The 18,427-nt window shown below is 37.2% G+C and overlaps 1 protein-coding gene across 2 annotated transcripts in view; it reads left to right on the top strand.

Annotated features, from left to right (window-relative positions):
• Positions 1–18,427, top strand: part of GTF2A1L (general transcription factor IIA subunit 1 like) — a 47,757-nt gene that overhangs the window by 12,213 nt on the left and 17,117 nt on the right. For both annotated transcript variants that reach the window (XM_087436799.1, XM_004436662.3), the window contains 2 exons: positions 432–516; positions 2,198–2,787. In XM_087436799.1, the coding sequence (XP_087292925.1) occupies positions 432–516; positions 2,198–2,787 (675 nt within the window). The remainder of the gene's footprint in view (positions 1–431; positions 517–2,197; positions 2,788–18,427) is intronic.

Below are 18,427 nucleotides of genomic sequence, written 5' to 3'. Positions count from 1 at the left end.
ACCCTGAGGTTTAATTATTCTAAAATAAAAATTAGACTATCATATTATTTACTTTAAAATACCATTAGTGATCAACTTACAGACTGGAGGACTCCTATAAACAGCTGCGGTTCTTATGTTTGACATCTTAAGAATTGGTGGCTCAGGCAAAGCTATGTAGTGGGCAAGTTTTATGAGTCAGTGTTCTTAAAAGACTTAACTAGCTTCATTGCCAGTGGCTGTAGAACAGAATTCCTTTTATCCTTAATAAGATAATCTAAATCAGATATTAAATAGCTGTCTTATTCAAAGAACTCAGCCCTAAGGTTAAGCAGTGTCAAACTATTGTCCTGTTGTCCCGAATCAGCTTTTTTGACCCTCTGTGAGATCAGGAAAAAAAATTACAAGTAAAGCCATTTTCTAACTTTCTAATACAAATTTCTCATGTCTAGGGCACCTCAAACTCCAGGGCAAACTTTACTCTTCCTGGTTATCCTATTCATGTACCAGCAGGTGTGACACTACAGACAGCATCTGGTAAGAGTATAGTCTAAAAATGTATTGTTTTTAGCATTGGTACTGACTTCTGGATTAATTTTCATGATTTTTATTAAACTATATACCAGAAGTTATAGGAACTTTTAATCAAACTTATTTTATTTTATTTTTTTTTTTTAAAGATTTGATTTATTTTATTTTTTCCCCCCAAAGCCCCAGTGGATAGTTGTATGTCGTAGCTGCACATCCTTCTAGTTGCTGTATGCGGGACTCGGCCTCAGGATGAACGGAGAAGTGGTGCCTCGATGCGCACCCGGGATCCGAACCCGGGCCACCAGCATCGCAGCGCACGCACTTAACCACCAAGCCACAGGGCCGGCCCTTATCAAACTTATTTTAAAAGTAATAATAAATGGTAGTTATCATTGTTACGGAGGCAGTCTACCACAAAACACCCTGTACTAGGCCTGTCCTGTATTTCATTCCCACTTCTCTTTCCCGACATTGTATAAGACGGTTTTATATACGTTTTCTTTAATTCAATACAGTTATCTAAATTTTGACAAATACAAAATAACGTATCTGTGTCCCTGGTAGTCCTAATCAAGAAAAACTAAAGATTAGATTGATCAACCTCTGCCGCCTTTCTTATTGGTGATTGTATAGTATAATAGAAAGAATATCCAAAAAGTGTAGAGATTAACCAACCTCTGCTTTTCAGAGCACTGTTTCTTTTAATTTTTTTTTTCAGTGAAGAAGATGGGCCCCGAGCTAACGTCCATTGCCAATCTTCCTCTTTTTGCTGAGGAAGATTAGCACTGAACTAACATCCATGCCCATCTTCCTCTATTTTGTAAATGGGACGCCACCACAGCATGGCTTGATGAGTGGTGTGTAGGTCCATGCCCAGGATTTGAACCTGTGAACCCTGGGCCACTGAAGCAGAGCACATGAACTTAACCACTATGCCACCGGGCCAGCCCCCAGAGCACTGTTTCTTGATCTGAAAGAGAATCATACTTATTCTTTGGGTTGTTGCAAAGTTTAAGCAAAGCACCTAACTTAATGCTCAAAAAATAAATTTCTTCTTCTTTTTAGTATTATTTTAAAGAAAAGAGGGAGAAGAAATTTGATTACTTCTGAAATTACTAAACTCTTTTCGGATAGACTTATAGTTGTTATATGACATCTTATATCTTAAATATATGAAATACATTCTCCATGATTACAGTTGGCCCTCAGTAGCCTCAAGTTCCTCATCTGTGGATGTGGAACCCATGGATATGGAGGGCCAACTATGAGACTTGAGCATACATGGATTTTGGTATTTACAGGAGGTCCTGGAACCAATCCCACGTGGATACTGAGGGACCACTGTATGTTTGTTAAAATCCCAATTTGAGTTGGTAACGCTGTTATTTATCAAACAGTGGGAGAGGTGTATGGAGTAAATATTGGTAGTATGTATCAAAATGTGCCATATGAGCAATAGTGGGAAAAGGCTAGAGTGAAAGCAAGACATATTTAATTTTTAAAAATAAGAGTAATACATAGTTCTTGTAGAAAATACAAAAAAATCTGAAGAATAAAAGAAAAACTCCTGGAGATAACCAGTGTTAACATATTGATATATTTCCTCCCAGCCTGTTGTGCATGAGATTTTCTTTTAAAGGAAATTAGGATTCTATTATACTTATAGTTTTGTTTTCTCCTTTTTAAGGTCACCTTTACAAAGTCAATGTACCAATTATGATGACACAGACTTCTGGAAGAGCAAGTATTCTTCAGCATCCAATTCAGCAAGTAATTCAGCAGCTTGGGCCGCCTTCAGTAATACAGACCAGTGTTCCACAACTGAACCCATGTTCTCTTCAAGCAACTACTAAAAAATCACATAGAATGGAAACTGTGCTCCAACAACCCACAATTCTTCATTCTGGGACAGTGGATAGGAAACATTTAGAAAAAGCCACCAGTGATATACTTGTGCCTCCTGGAAATGAGCATAAAATCATGTCTGAAACTTTGTTGAGTCAGCCAGAAAGCTCTCAGTATATCAGTCTTCCAGGTGTTGTATTTCCGCCACAGGTCTTTCAAACAGATTCTAATGTGGAGCCAGTGTTCAGTGTTTCAGCTGGCATGATTCAAAATCTGCACGGCGGGCCCCTCTTCAAGGGCCCTCAGGGTGCTCGGGACCAGCACATGTCTGATATTCAGCTTCATGGTCTTAAAAGTAGGATGTTTGGATGTGATTCTGTAAAGCAGCCAAGAAATACAGAGGAGCCCAGCAGCCTACCTGTCTCAGAGAAGGTAGTTCTGTATTCAACTTAATGGTATTAGAGGGTAAACAGTGGCCAGTGATTAGACATCCTGAGTGTTTTTTAAGCTGTTAAGGTTACTCAGAAGTATATGTGTTTTGGTTTTTTCTTTAGAAGATTGTTTTTTTATTGTTGTTTTTAATATATAACTATCAGTTCTTAAAGTCTTTATGCTCAGCATTTTTAAACTTTTAATTTTAATTAAAATTAGAATATTTCTTTAAAAAATGCATTTGTTTTAAGCAATCCATTTTATCTCTCCTTGCATTGTGAGAATTGTTTTTTTCTGCAGATAAAATTTAAAAGACTCAGAAATCCATCCTGGTAATTAAATGAATATTTTGAGGTAATTCATTGTCATACTTAACATACAAAATAGATTCAAATTATTTTTTTTCTTACTCTGCCTAATTTTCCTAAACTTCCCATATGAAAGTTTTCCCTACATGAGGAATTATCTTGCTAGCAGGTACTTTGTTTCTCCCTGCTTGCTAAAATACTAGTTAACTTAATTTCTTTTGAAGTTCAAACTTAGAAAACAGCTTCTAGTTAACTTTCCATATTGGAAATTATTAATTTCCAAGAAATTCATAGTGATGGCAAAAAGATTCATGGAGAAGTTTGGATGCTAAAATTAAAAAAAATCTTGCATTATCTTTTTACAAATGTAAACTATGTCTTAGAACTAATTCCATTTATACAATTTAGTGACATATGACAAGTTCTTAAAGGTTTGTGTCCCTATCTAATGGTTTAGTGGTCCTCTAGAACTGCTGTACAAATCTGTAGCAATGGATGGTTAAGTGCCACCTTAATATTTTCCTTGGTAGAAGGGGGACATATAGGGCACAGTGAAGGATAACAAACAAACAAAATGACTGCCAGAAACTATTTGACCTGTTTTAGATGTTTGAGGAAGCCTGTTCAAAATCTTTTGGTAAGTCTGTTTTGAGTTTAGTTTTGGTGTAAAGTGTTAAGATTCAAATGTTTTTTGAGTATTTTTTTCATTATGTTTTCCACATAGTATGTAAAACTTAAGAAATGTAGGCTAAACTCATGAGACATTTGGTTTGGAGATAAAAATAACTGTACATTTAAAATAAGTGTTTGTTTTCATCAATTATAATTTTTGGAGGCGTTTTTCTCCGGGACTCTGTATGAACTTTGCAGATTTTTGGCATGGTGATTCAAGGACTTATTCTACTGTTACTTATTAGATGTCAGCTTGTCCTTTGTTCTGATATGGGGAAATAGATTAGTTAAGGGAGATTCATCAAGGATTGTTTAGGGGATAGTGGTTGAGAGCTTAAGCTTTGAAGCCACAATAGGTTCAGATTCCAGATTTACCACTTATAAGCAAGCTATGTAATGTTACTCTCTGAAATCCAGTTATAGTCTGTAAACTGGGCATAAAACCAACCTCATAATTTTTAGAATTATCAGAGATGATATATATAGAGTTTTTAATAGCTCTGGCACCATAAGAAGCTTTAGATTAGTGCTATTATGTTTTATGGGCTTGTGATGTATTGGGTAACTTTTCATTTAACTTGTTGGTTAGTTTTAAAATAGATCTAAATCTAAAACACAAAAATCCAAACATTCAAAAGTATTTACTTTATAAATTTTTAAAATTAATTTAGGATACCTTTAAAATAGTAATATGCTAAAGTTTAAGATGATATAATTTTCAAAAAATTTATTAATAAGTTTTCTTTGTTATAATTTTATAAGTAGCTGTTCAGAAATCCTTAGTGCTTAAGGCAAGTTCCATACAATTAGCTATACTTTTTTACTTTTCCTGTGTAGCAGAGATCTTAAATTTCTGTGTAGGTTTGACATTCTTACTGTTTCATAAAATATATTCCTGACAATTTTTGATGTGTTCCTTTTTTAAAGTGCATATTACTATGTTAACGTTTTTCCTCGGTGTAGGAATTTTGTTTTCTAATCTTATAATGCTAGACAGAACTAGGAACTCGGGATCTTCATTGGAACTCGAAAAAGTAGGAGTAGGAGAGAAATGGATACGGGTAGTGTTATTTTCTTTAACTCCTTTTTAATCTCTTGCCCGCCCTCCCCATCATCCTCATTGCTCCACCTCCAAATATTGTCATTTCTGCTGCCTTATCTTTTAATTGTTTACCTTTCTGACTGCATCCTCTTATCTCCTTCATGAGCTCCTCTTTATCTTCCTCTGCTGTTTCCTAAGCTTCTGTCCTCAGCCCATTTCTCTTCTTGCTTCATGTTCTCCCTGGGCAATTTCACGCATTATCGTGGTTTTAGTTACCACCTATTTGTTGGTGACTACATTTCCAACATTATTACTCCCCTGAGCTTCATTCTCATGTGTTTGTCTTCCAGACAGCTTTACCTGAATGTCACCATAATTCATTGTTCCTCATTGGAGATACTGCACGGTACCACTGCCCACCTGGTCTTCCAAGCCAAGGACTACAGTTACTTTTTGGCTCTTTCCCCCCCTTATTCTTCTCATATTATGTACTTGTTTTTTTTGTATTGTTTTTATTTTTTTATTGATGTCATAATAGTTTATAACATTATGAAATTTCAGTTGTACATTATTATTTGTCAGTCATCATATAAAGGCGCCCCTTCACCCCTTGTGCCCACCCCCAAACCCCCTTCCCTCTGGTAACCACCAAACTGTTCTCTCTGTCCGTGTGTTAGTTTATCTTCCACATATGAGTGAAATCATACAGTGTTTGTCTTTCTCTATCTTGCTTATTTCGCTTAACATAATACCCTCCAGGCCCATCCATGTTGTTGCAAATGGGATGGTTTTGTCTTTTTTATGGCTGAGCAGTATTCCATTGTATATATATACCACATCTTCTTTATCCAATCATCAGTCAGTAGACACTTGGGTTGCTTCCACTTCTTGGCTATAGTGAGTAATGCTGCAGTGAACATAGGGGTGCATAAGCTTCTTTGTATTGTTGATTTCAAGTTTTTTGGATAAATACCCAGTAGTGGGATAGCTGGATCATAAGATATTTCTATTTTTAATTTTTCGAGGAATCTCCATACAGTTTTCTGTAGAGGCTGCACCAGTTTGCATTCCCACCAGCAGTGATGAATGAGGATTCCTTTTTCTCCACATCTTCTCCAACATTTGTTATTTTTTGTCTTGGTGATTATAGCCATTCTAATGGGTGTAAGGTGATATCTTAGTGTAGTTTTGATTTGCATTTCCCTGATGATTAGTGATGTTGAACATCTTTTCATGTGCCTATTGGCCATCTGTATATCTTCCTTGGAAAAATGTCTGTTCATATTCTTTGCCCATTTTTGATCAGGTTGTTTGTTTCTTTGTTGTTCAGTTGTGTGAGTTCTTTATATATTATGGAGATTAACCCCTTTTTCGATATATGACTTGCAAATATTTTCTCCCAGCTGGTGGGTTGTCTTTTCATTTTGATCCTGGTTTCCTTTGCCTTGCCGAAGCTCTTTAGTCTGATGAAGTCCCACTTGTTTGTTTTTTCTTTTGTTTCTCTTGTCTGAGTAGACATGGAATTCGAAAAGATCCCTCTAAGACTGATATCAACGAGTGTACTGCCTATATTTTCTTGTAGGAGTTTTACAGTTTCAAGTCTTCCTTCAAGTCTTTGATCCATTTTGAGTTAATTTTTGTATATGGCGAAAGATAATGGTCTACTTTCATTTTTTTGCATGTGGCTTTCCAGTTTTCCTAGCACCATTTATTGAAGAGACTTTCCTTTCTCCATTGTATGTTCTTAGCTCCTTTGTCAAAGATTAGCTGTCCGTAGATGTGTGGTTTTGTTTCTGGGCTTTCAATTCTGTTCCCTTGATCTGTGTGTCTGTTTTTGTACCAGTACCATGCTGTTTTGATTATTATAGCTTTGTAGTATATTTTGAAGTCAGGGATTGTGATGCCAGCTTTGTTCTTTTTTCTCAGGATTGCATTAGCTGTTTGGGGTCTTTTGTTGCCTCATAGGCATTTTAGGATTCTTTGTTCTATTTCCATGAAGAGTGTCATTGGAGTTCTGATTGGGATTGCATTGAATCTGTAGATTGCTTTAGGTAATATGGACATTTTAGTTATGTTTATTCTTCCAATCCATGTGCATGGAATAGCTTTCCATTTCTTTATGTTATTGTTGATTTCTTTCAATAATGTCTTATAGTTTTCGTTGTATAGGTCTTTCACTTCCTTGGTTAAATTTATTCCTAGATATTTTATTCTTTTTGTTGCGATTGTAAGTGGGATTGTCTTCTTGAGTTCTCTTTCTGTTAGTTTGTTATTAAAGTATAGAAATGACACTGATTTTTGTAAGTTGATTTTGTACCCTGCAAGTTTTCTGTAATTGTCGATTATTTCTAATAGTTTTCCAACAGATTCTTTAGGGTTTTCTGTAGATAAAATCACGTTGTCTGCAAACAGCACGCGTTTTACTTCTTCATTGCCTATTTGGATTCCTTGTATTCTTTTTTCTTGGCTAATGGCTTTGGCCAAGACCTCCAATACTGTGTTGAATAAGAGTGGTAAGAGTGGGTACCCTTGTCTTGTTCCTGTTCTCAGAGGGATGGCTTTCAGTTTTTCGCCATTGAGTATGATGTTGGCTGTGAGTTTGTCATATATGGCATTTATTATGTTGAGGTACTTTCCTTTTTTACCCATTTTGTTGAGAGTTTTTATCATAAATGGATGTTGGATCTTGTCAAATGCTTTCTCTGCATCTATTGAGATGATCATTTGGTTCTTATTTCTCATTTTGTTAATGTGGTGTATCCCTGGGATAAACTCCACATGATCATGGTGTATGATCTTTTTAATGTATTGCTGTATTCGGTTTGCCAATATTTTCTTGAGGATTTTTGCATCTATGTTCATCAGTGATATTGGCCTGTAATTTTCTTTCTTTGTATTGTCTTTGTCGGGCTTTGGTATCAGGGTGATGTTGTCCTCACAGAATGTGTTAGGAAGCGTTCCATCTTCCTCTATTTTTTGGAAGAGTTTGAGAAGGATAGGTATTAAATCTTCTTTGAATGTTTGGTAGAATTCTCCAGAGAAGCCATTTGGTCCTGGACTTTTATTTTTTGGGAGGTTTTTGATTACTGTTTCAATCTCTTTACTTGTGATTGGTCTATTCAGAGTCTCTATTTCTTCTTGATTCAGTTTTGGGAGGTTGTATGAGCCTAAGAACTTATCCATTTCTTCTAGATTGTCCAATTTGTTGGCATATAGTTTTCCATAGTATTCTCTTATAATCCTTTGTATTTCTGTGGTGTTTGTTGTAATTTCTCCTTTCATTTCTAATTTTACTTATTTGAGCCTTCTCTCTTTTTTTCTTAGTGAGTCTGGCTAAGGGTTTGTGAATTTTGTTTATCTTCTCAAAGAAACAGCTCTTCGTTTCATTGATCCTTTCTACTGTTTTTTTTTTGGTTTCAAATTCATTTATTTCTGCTCTAATTGTTATTGTTTCCCTCCTGCTGAGTTTGGGCTTTGTTTGTTCTTCTTTTTCTAATTCTCTTAGGTGTAGTTTAAGATTGCTTATTTGAGATTTTTCTTGCTTGTTAAGGTGGGCCTGTATTGCTATGAATTTCCCTCTCAGGACCACTTTTGCTGTATCCCAAATGAATTGGTATGGTGTATTTTCATTTCATTTGTCTCCAGATATTTTTTGATTTCTCCTTTAATTTCTTTAATGATTCATTGGTTGTTCAGTAGCATGTTGTTTAGTTTCCACATCTTTGTCACTTTCCCAGTTTTTTTCTTGTAGTTGATTTCTAGTTTCATAGCATTATGGTTGGAAAAGACTCTTGTTATGATTTCTTCTTAAATTTATAGAGGCTTGCCTTGTTTCCAAACGTATGGTCCGTCCTTGAGAACGTTTCATGCGTGCTTCAGAAGAATGTGTATTCTGCTGATTTTGGATGGAGTGCTCTATATATATCTATTAAGTCCGTCTGGTCTAGTTTTTTCTTTAAGTCCATTATTTCCTTATTGACTTTCTTTTGGATGATCTATCCATTGATGTAAGTGGGGTGTTAGGGTCCCCTGCTATTATTGTGTTGTTGTTAATATCTCCTTTGAGGTTTGTTAATAGTTGCTTTATGTACTTTGGTGCTCCTGTGTTGGGTGCATATATATTTATAAGTGTTACGTCCTCTTAGTGGAATGTCCCTTTTTATCATTATATACTGCCCCTCTTTGTCTCTCATTGTTTTTTTTATCTTGAAGTCTACTTTGTTTGATATAAGTATGGCAACACCTGCTTTCTTTTGTTTGCTATTAGCTTGGAGTATCATCTTCCATCCCTTCACTCTAAGCCTGTGTTTGTCTTTAGAGCTGAGATGTATTTCCTGGAGACAGCCAATTGTTGGGTCTTGTTTTTTAATCCATCCAGCCACTCTGTATCTTTTGATTGGAGAATTCAATCCATTTACATTTAGAGGGATTATTGATATATGAGGGCTTAATACTGCCATTTTATTGCTTGTTTTTCAGTTGTTCTGTGTTTCCCTTGTTTCTCGACCCGTGTATTTCGGACTGCCAGTTCAGTTTGGTGGCTCTCTATGATGGTTTTCTCAGTTTTCTCTTTATTTATCATTTGTATCTTTGTTCTGATTTTTTGTTTAGTGGTTACAGTGAGGTTTGTATAAAAGATTTCATAGATGAGATAGTCCATTCCCTGCTAGCCTCTTGTTCCCCTAGTCTAAGCAGGTTTCATCTCTTTCCGCTTCCCCTTCTAAGTTGTTGTTGTCACAACTTATTCCATTATGTGTTGTTATTTTTTTGGTTAAAATGAGGTGGTAATATTTATTTTCACTGTTTTCCTTCCCTTTATCTTTAGAATTATAATTGTTTGCTAATCTTTACTGATAGAGAGTTGCAATTTTCTGATTTTGGGTGCCTATTTATCTCTTTGCTCAAGACTTTGTAAGCCCTTTCTTCCTTTTTTTTTCAGGTATGAGGGCCTTGTTGATCAAATCTTGTAAGGGGGGCGGTCTTGTGGCAATGAAGTCCCTCAGCTTTTGTTTATCTGGGAAAGTTTTTATTTCTCCATCATATCTGAAGGATATTTTTGCTGGATATAGTATTCTTGGCTGAAAGTTCTTGTCTTTCAAAAATTTTTTTTTTTTAATTTTTTGTTAATTGCAGTAACATTGGTTTATAACATTGTATAAATTTCAGGTGCACATCATTATACTTCTATTTCTGCATAGATTACATCATGTTCACCACCCAAATACTAATTACAACCCATCACTACACACATGTGCCGAATTATCCCTTTTGCCCTCCTCCCTCCCCCCTTCCCCTCTGGTAACCACCAATCCAATCTCTGTCTCTGTATGTTTGTTTATTGTTGTTATTATCTACTACTTAATGAAGGAAATCATACAGCATTTGACCTTCTCCCTCTAACTTATTTCACTTTGCATAATGCCCTCAATGTCCATCCATGTTGTCACAAATGGCTGGATTTCATCGTTTCTTATGGCTGAGTAGTATTCCATTGTGTAGATATATCACATCTTCTTTATCCATTCGTCCCTTGATGGGCACTTAGGTTGCTTCCAAATCTTGGCTATTATGAATAATGCCGCAATGAACACAGGGGTGCATGTATCTTTATGCACTGGTATTTTCAAGTTCTTTGGATAGATACCCAGCAGTGGAATAGCTGGATCATATGGTAGTTCTATCCTTGAATTTTTGAGGAATCTCCATACTGTTTTCCATAGTGGCTGCATCAGTTTGCACTCCCACCAGCAGTGTATGAGAGTTCCCTTCTCTCCACATCCTCTCCAACACATGTTGTTTCCTGTCTTGTTAATTATAGCCATTCTGACGGGCGTGAGGTGATATCTCATTGTAGTTTTAATTTGCATTTCCCTGATAGTTAATGATTTTGAACATCTTTTCATGTGTCTGTTGGCCATCTGTATATCTTCTTTGGAGAAATGTCTGTTCAGGTCTTTTGCCCATTTTTTAATTGGGTTGTTAGGTTTTTTGTTGTTGAGATGCATGAGTTCTTTATATATTTTGGAGATTAAGCCCTTATCAGATGTATGGTTTGCAAATATCTTCTCCCAATTGTTAGGTTGTCTTTTCATTTTGTTGATGGTTTCCTTTGTTGTGCAGAAGCTTTTTAGTTTGATGTAGTCCCATTTGTTTATTTTTTCTGTTGTTTCTCTTGCCCAGTCAGACGTGGTGCTTGAAAAGATGTTGCTAAGACCAATGTTGAAGAGCGTACTGCCTATGTTTTCTTCTAGAAGTTTCATAGTTTCAGGTCTTACATTCAAGTCTTTAATCCATTTGGAGTTAATTTTTGTGTATGGTGTAAGGTAAGGGTCTACTTTCATTTTTTTGCATGTGGCTGTCCAGTTTTCCCAACACCATTTGTTGAAGAGACTTTCTTTTCTCCATTGTATGTTCTTGGCTCCTTTGTCAAAGATTAGCTGTCCATAGATGTGTGGGTTTATTTCTGGGCTTTCGATTCTATTCCATTGATCTGTGTGTCTGTTTTTGTGCCAGTACCATGCTGTTTTGGTTACTATAGCTTTGTAGTATATTTTGAAATCAGGGAGTGTGATACCTCCAGCTTTGTTCTTTTTTCTCAGGATTCCTTTAGCTATTTGGGGTCTTTTGTTGTTCCATATAAATTTTAGGATTCTTTGTTCTATTTCTGTGAAAAATGTTGTTGGAACTTTGATAGGGATTGCATTGAATCTATAGATGGCTTTAGGAAGGATGGACATCTTAACTATGTTAATTCTTCCAATCCAAGAGCATGGAATATCATTCCACTCTCTCCTAGCCTGTAAAGTTTCTGCTGAGAAATCCGCTAGGTTATTTTCTTTTGTCTTGCTGCCCTTAATATTTTTTCTTTGTCATTGACTTTTGCCAGCTTTACTAATATATGCCTTGAAGAAGGTCCTTTTACATTGATGTAGTTAGGAGTTCTGTTGGCTTCTTTTACATGTAATTCCAGCTCCTTCTCCAGGTTTCGGAAGTTCTCAGTTATTATTTCTTCGAACAAGCTCTCTGCTCCTTTTTCCCTCTCTTCTCTCTCTGGAATACCTATAATCCTTATGTTGCATTTCCTAATTGAGTCAGATATTTCTCGGAGAATTTCTTCATTTCTTTTTAGTCTAAATTCTTTCTCCTTCTCCATCTGAAGCATTTCTGTATTCCTATCCTCTAGATTGCTAATTCTGTCCTCCATATTGTCAGCTCTGTGGTTTAAGGACTCCAGATTTTTCTTTATCTCATCCATTGTGTTTTTCATTTCCAACAGTTCTGATTGGTTTTTCTTTATAGTTTTGATCTCTTTTGTGAAGAATTCCCTCTGTTCAGTAATTTTGTTCCTGATTTCATTGAACTGTCTTTCAGAATTCTCTTGTAACTCATTGAATTTTCTTATGATGGCTGTCTTGACTTCTTTGTCATTTAGATTGTAGATTTCCATGCCTTCAGGGTTGATTTCTGGGTGTTTGGCTTTTCTCTTCTGGTCTGGAGTGTTAATATATTTCTTTATACCATTTGATGGAGTGGATTTGTGCCAGCACATAGTGACAGTATCTGGACAGAGGTTCCACCTGCTGCCACTTGGGGAGGGCAGGAGCTGTGTAATCTGAGCCTGCTTCCATGATTCCTGTCAGCTGTGCCTGTCCAAGCCTGGGCCACTCCTTGGGATCACAGTGGCCATGTGGGGTCTCCCACTGAATGGGAAAGCAGTCATGGGGTGTGCTCAGGGCTGCTGCTGCCTGTTCCCACAGTCCTGTGGAGTTGTGCCTCTCCCTTCCAGGCCGCAGCAGTACTATGGGTGTTCATGAAGCTGGGAGCTTGTTTGTTCACACCGCCATCTGCTCCTAGGTCGCACCAGCTGTTGTGCTTGGTGGGCTGGACCTCCCCTCAGGGACCAGCCAGCGCCACTCCCTGGGACTGCGGTGGGATTGCGGACTCTCTCACTGGATGAGAGAGTGATCACATGGGGGCTCAGGGCTATGCCGCCTGCTCCCACAGTCCTGTGGAGTTGTGTTCCCCGCTTTGGGGCTGCAGTGGTACTATGGGCATTCATGGCAGTTGGGAGCTTGTTTGGTTCACCCTGACTCAGAGCTCAGCTGCTGTCTGCTCCTTGGTTGCACCAGCCTTTGTGCTTGGTGGGCGGGGCCTCCCCTCTGGGACTGAGCCAAAGCCACTCCCTGGGACCATGGTGGGATTGTGGACTCTCCCACCAGACAAGAGAGTGATCATACTGGGGCTCAGGACTACTGCCGCCTGCTCCCACAGTCCTGCAGAATCTCACTTCCCCCTTTGGGGCCACAGTGGTACTATGGGCATTCACAGCAGCCAGGAGCTTGTTCGCCCAGGCCACAGCTCAGCCTCCCTCTGCTCCTAGGTTGCACCAGTCTTTGTGCTTGGTGAGCAGGGCTTCCCCACTGGCTCCAAGACTGCGCCACTCTCTGTGGGCTGCGTGGCCCTGAGGACTCTTCCACCAGATGGGGAAGCCATCACACGGGGGCTCAGGGCTGCCGTCACCTGTTTCTGCAGTCACCCCAAGGCATGCTCCCACCCTCGGGGCTGCAGCCGTGGTATGATCAGTGATATGATTGTTCCAGCCGAGAAAGCAGTCACGCATGTGTGCTGTGCTGCCTGGGGGCCAGAGGGTGCTCACCTATCTCCACTAACTCTTTGTGGGGTAGTCCATCCACCTTCAGATGTATAGCTATGTGGGTCTCTCAGGCTTCCTGATATTCTGTGTGGGTGTCCTCTGCTGATCAATGAATGTCCTTTTAGTTGCAGCTTGAAAGGGGAGAGACAAAGGGAACAGCTCACTCTGCCATGTTGCTGATGTCACTCCCTCATATTATGTACTTTTTAAAAAATATTTTTAAAATTGTGGTAAAATATATATAACATAAAATTTACCATTTTAACCATTTTTAGGTGTACAGTTCAGTGGCATTAAGCACATTTACATTGTTGTGCAACCATCACCTCTATCCACCTCCAGAACTTTTTAATCATCCCAAACTGAAATTCTGTACCCATTAAACAATAACTCCCCATTACCCCCTCCATTCAGTCCCTGGTAACTTCTATTCTTTCTTTCTCTATCAATTGGGCTATTCTAGGTACCTCATAAGTGGAATCATACAATATTTGGCCTTTTGTGACTGGCTTATTTTATTTAGCGTAATATTTTCAAGGTTCATCCATGGTGTAGGACATGTCAGAATTTCATTCCTTTTTAAAACTATATCATGTGATTTTGATAACTTTTAACAACTAAATATTTCTGGAATCTGTTCCCTCTTCTCCATCCCTACTGCCATTGCCCTAATTGTCTCTCGCTTGGGATAATATAATAGTTTCCTGACTAATTTATTAACCTATGATGTGTGCTGTTTCTCACTCCACTCCTCCTTATCCATCAATCCTAGAGGTTAAAGGCTTAGGCTTCAGGGATCAGAATTGTTTTGAATCCCTTCTCTATTCCTTAATAACTATGTGACTTGGGCAAGTTACTGTTTCCTCATTTGTACAATAAAGATAATGGTATCTACCATAGCATTCTGGTGATGGGAGGATTACATGAAATAATCAATGTGAAGTGCTCAAGTGCTCAGCAGCATTCTGCCTAGCACAGGGTAAGTGCTCAGTGCATGTAGCCTATTATCTCTGTTCCTCAAGGCTACCAGAGATTTACCCAAAATGCAGCCTGCGTAACACACCACTGATGGCCCATCACCTACAGGATAAAGTTCATGCTCCTTAATGTGGTATGCAAGGACCTCCCTGTTCTTTCTCTGACATTGTTTCTTATTTACTCAGTACCTTGGTTTCATGCTGACTACTTTATTGGGAACACCCAACTGTGAGCAGTTCTCTGTGATAACTTTGTTGTTTCCTACATATCTCTTTGGTTTTGTTATCCCCTCTGCTTGGTGCCTGGATTTTCTCCCTACCATCCTTTCCTCTGATTAATTCCTACTTATCCATTTATTACTTCCTCCAGAAATCTTCAATACCTCTCTACCTATTCCTTCCACCTTCATTGTTAGATTGATGTAGGTCTTCTCTGTTATCATAATACCTTAAGCATGTGTCTGTCATAATGTAGTTAAAAGATACATTAAAGTGTCCTGTTTGCATCGAAAGGTACATTTTATTAATCTTTGTATATCCAGAGCACCTAAGAATATATACACATTCATGTATACTAGCATATAAGCTTTTAAAGAACAGGATCTATGATTAGTTTATTTGACTCAGTAGTTCTCAACCCTGGCTAAGTATTAGAATCATTGGGGCATTAAAAAATAATGTTTAGGTCTACCTCAAGGGATTTAGATCTAATTGTTCTGGAGTGAGGTCTACTCCTTAGTGTTTAAGAGCTTTCTAAGGTGACTGTAATATGTAGTTAAGATTAAGAACCATTGATCTAGCTCAAAATCAATGTATGAGTGAAAAATGGATCGAGTAGGGGGATAAGAGAATATATAACTTCAAGTAAGAGCTTTTTTCTTCCAAATCCATTCTGATATTCCTCTAAAAGATAAAATATATCAATAGTTATTTGAATTCAGAATTCAGTTAGTAGAACAAATATTTTTTGAGTATCTATATGCCACTCTTAAATTAATATCTCTAAGTCAGAGATTTTTGAACCAGATATGTGATATTTTTCTGTCTTTATAGAAAAAAAGCCTATTTAACAAAATACTTTTTTGTATTTGTCAAAATATGTTAAGGTATATTTCATAAAGAGTAGAGTGGCACGGGATGCTACTGTACGTGGTCAGGTAATGTATAACCATCATTGCCACTATGTTATGGTAGATATCTGAATTATATTTCTGTTCAGAATTAAAGAAGATGTGCCCTGCCATTATGATTGTAGGCAACTGAATTTCACATAGTTTAGTTTGAAAATATGAAAAGAAAGTATATTATAACTTAGGTTTCTTTTGTTTTATATTTTTCCCTACATGTGGGTATGAAGTTCTGTCAGTCCTTACCAGCTACTGGAAAAATATGGTTCTTTCATTAGAGGAAAGCTCAAATTGAGAAGGTTGGAAACGGGATTTGGCAAACAAAGCTTTATCTTGAAGCATCCTATGCGTTTGCTTATTGTACTTCCCGGCCACAGAGCCATATACAATTGAAGAGAACTTGGTGAAGCTGAGAATCTTGGAAATCATTGAGCTGGTTTTTATTAGCGCAGAGAAAGAAAGTTGAATCAGTGCCTCTGTCAGATGATGTCATCTGCACTAGAACTGTTGATATTTCTTCACATTCAGCTGGAATTCATAGAAGTATCAGCAGTGACTTTCTTTTAACGTTCAACAGTATAAAAATACTAGTGCTTCTCCGAGCTGCCAGCATCTGATTTTAATCATTGTTTGCACATTGGCATCATCAAAAAATTCCTATGCTGTGAACCCTCTTTTTGGAAACTGAAAACTGCCATCTTTGTAATAAAGAAAAGTTTTCTTCTTAGCAGAATTTGGTACTCTCTATACTGATGGAGCTCCTGAAATACTTGGCAACACATGGTTTTGCTGCTTCAGTGACGAGAGCATTGCTGTCTATTTCAGCATATGACATGCGTTAATGCTAAGACAGCCAATAATTCTAAAATGTCTTATCGCCTACCATGAAACTCAAATACATTAGAGTGAAGGTATTGAATTATTGTCTTTTCCAAGACATTTGTCAAAAAATGTGGGCAAATGTTAAATTCTTCTTCATGTAGAAGTTTTCTGGCTTTTCACTGGACAATGTTTGAAGCCTTTGATTAATTCTTGGGGAGACATTTACTATTTTTGAGAGAGAATGAAACCCCCCTCATAACAATTTGACTTGGAGGAGTTCATTGATGAGCTATGTAGTGGATGTTTGGCTGTATGAAAGACTTAAATCTTTCTATTCAGGATCCTGCAGTATCAATTATGGATGTTGCTGCAAAACTGCTGGCTATTTTGGTCAAATTACCACCTTGGAAGAGGAGATTGGAGTCAGATAATCATATGAACTTTCCAATGCTTGGTGGAAGTGTTTCTGAAGAAAGAAGTTGAGAATGACAAAACTCTTTCGCAGTTATTGATATTAAATTTGGATGTACTCTCCTAGAGTTAGAGAGGACCTCACTGATATAAGTAAAATAAGGTGATGATACATGAATTCAATTAGGAGAGTCCTGGAATCTTTAATATTCCTTAATAAGTTTATATTCATCTGACAAAGTACCATGGGAGCTCTGATTCATTTTGCAACACAAGATCTGTGGTTTAAGGTTTTCAGTACTTGTCGCTATTAAAATGAAAACCAATTCCAACATGTGATTTAGGCCTAGGACTAGCCTTAGCATAATTTACCTTTAAAAAGTCAGATTTTTTTGAGGTAGAATTTATATACAATAAAATTCACCTTTTTTTAGGTGTACAGTTTTTAGGTGTACAGTATGAATTTTGACAAACACTTGTCAAGTAGTTATATAACTACTACCACAGCTGAGATACAGAACATTTCCATCACCCCAAAGAGGTCTCTCATGCCCCTTTGTAGTCAACCCTCTCCCGCCACCTCCAGTCCCTGGCAGTCGCTCACTGATGTTTTATTTTGGTATAGGCTTGCCTTTTCCAGAATGTCAAACAAATGGAATCCTACAATATGTAACTTTAGCATAATACGGTTAGGATTCATTCAGGTTGTTGCATTTATCAGTATATTTCATTGTACCACAATTTGTTTATACGTTCATCAGTTGGACATTTGAGTTGTTTCCAGTTTTTGGCATTTGTGAATAAAGCCCCTAAGAATATTTGTGTGTAGGGTTTTTTTTTTTTTTTTGGTGTGGACTTAGATTTTCTTTTCTTCTGAGTAAATACCTAGGAGTGGGATTTCTAGGTCATATGTTACATGTATGCTTATAAGAAACTTCCAAATCCATTTCCAAAGTGGATATGTTTCCACCAGCAATGTGTGGTAGAATTTTGCATTTCTGTTAGCAATGTATAAGATTTTTAGTTGCTTCACATCCTTGCTATTTAACGCTGTCTTTTGGAGAGAAGTTTGTGATTTTGATGAAGTCTAATTTATTATTTTTTCCTTTTGATTTCTGCTTCATGTGTCTTATTTGACCAAATGTTGCAAAGATCTTCTCATGCTTCTAAAAATTTTATAGATTTTATATATAAGACTGTGATCCATTTTGGGTTAATTTTTGTATATAGTGCAAAATTAGGATTTAGGTTCACTTTTTTTTGCATATGGATGTTCAGTTGTTCTAGTGTCACTTGTTGAAAAGACTGCCCTGTCTCCTTTGAGTTGTCTAAAGTGCATTGAGTGTCTAAAGCACTTCACCTTAAATGAAAATCAGTCCCCATATGTTTGTTGGTTTATTTCTGGACTTTCAATCTGTTTCATTAATTCATGTGTCTCTCTTTTCACTTTTACCACACTGTCTTGGTTATGGTAGCTTTATAGTAAATCTGGACATCAGAGAGTATAAGTCTGTCAATTTTGTTCTTTTTCGAAGTTATTTTGGTTATTCTAATTCCTTTGTTTTCCATTTAAATGTTAGAATGAGCTTGTCAGTTTTTACAAAAACAAAAAAAGCTGCTGGGACTCT

Source organism: Ceratotherium simum, chromosome 11 (genome assembly GCF_057802395.1).
Source record: "Ceratotherium simum simum isolate JZ-2026a chromosome 11, ASM5780239v1, whole genome shotgun sequence".
In the NCBI taxonomy this organism is placed as follows: Eukaryota; Metazoa; Chordata; class Mammalia; order Perissodactyla; family Rhinocerotidae; genus Ceratotherium; species Ceratotherium simum.
This window is presented reverse-complemented; position numbering and strand designations above follow the sequence as displayed.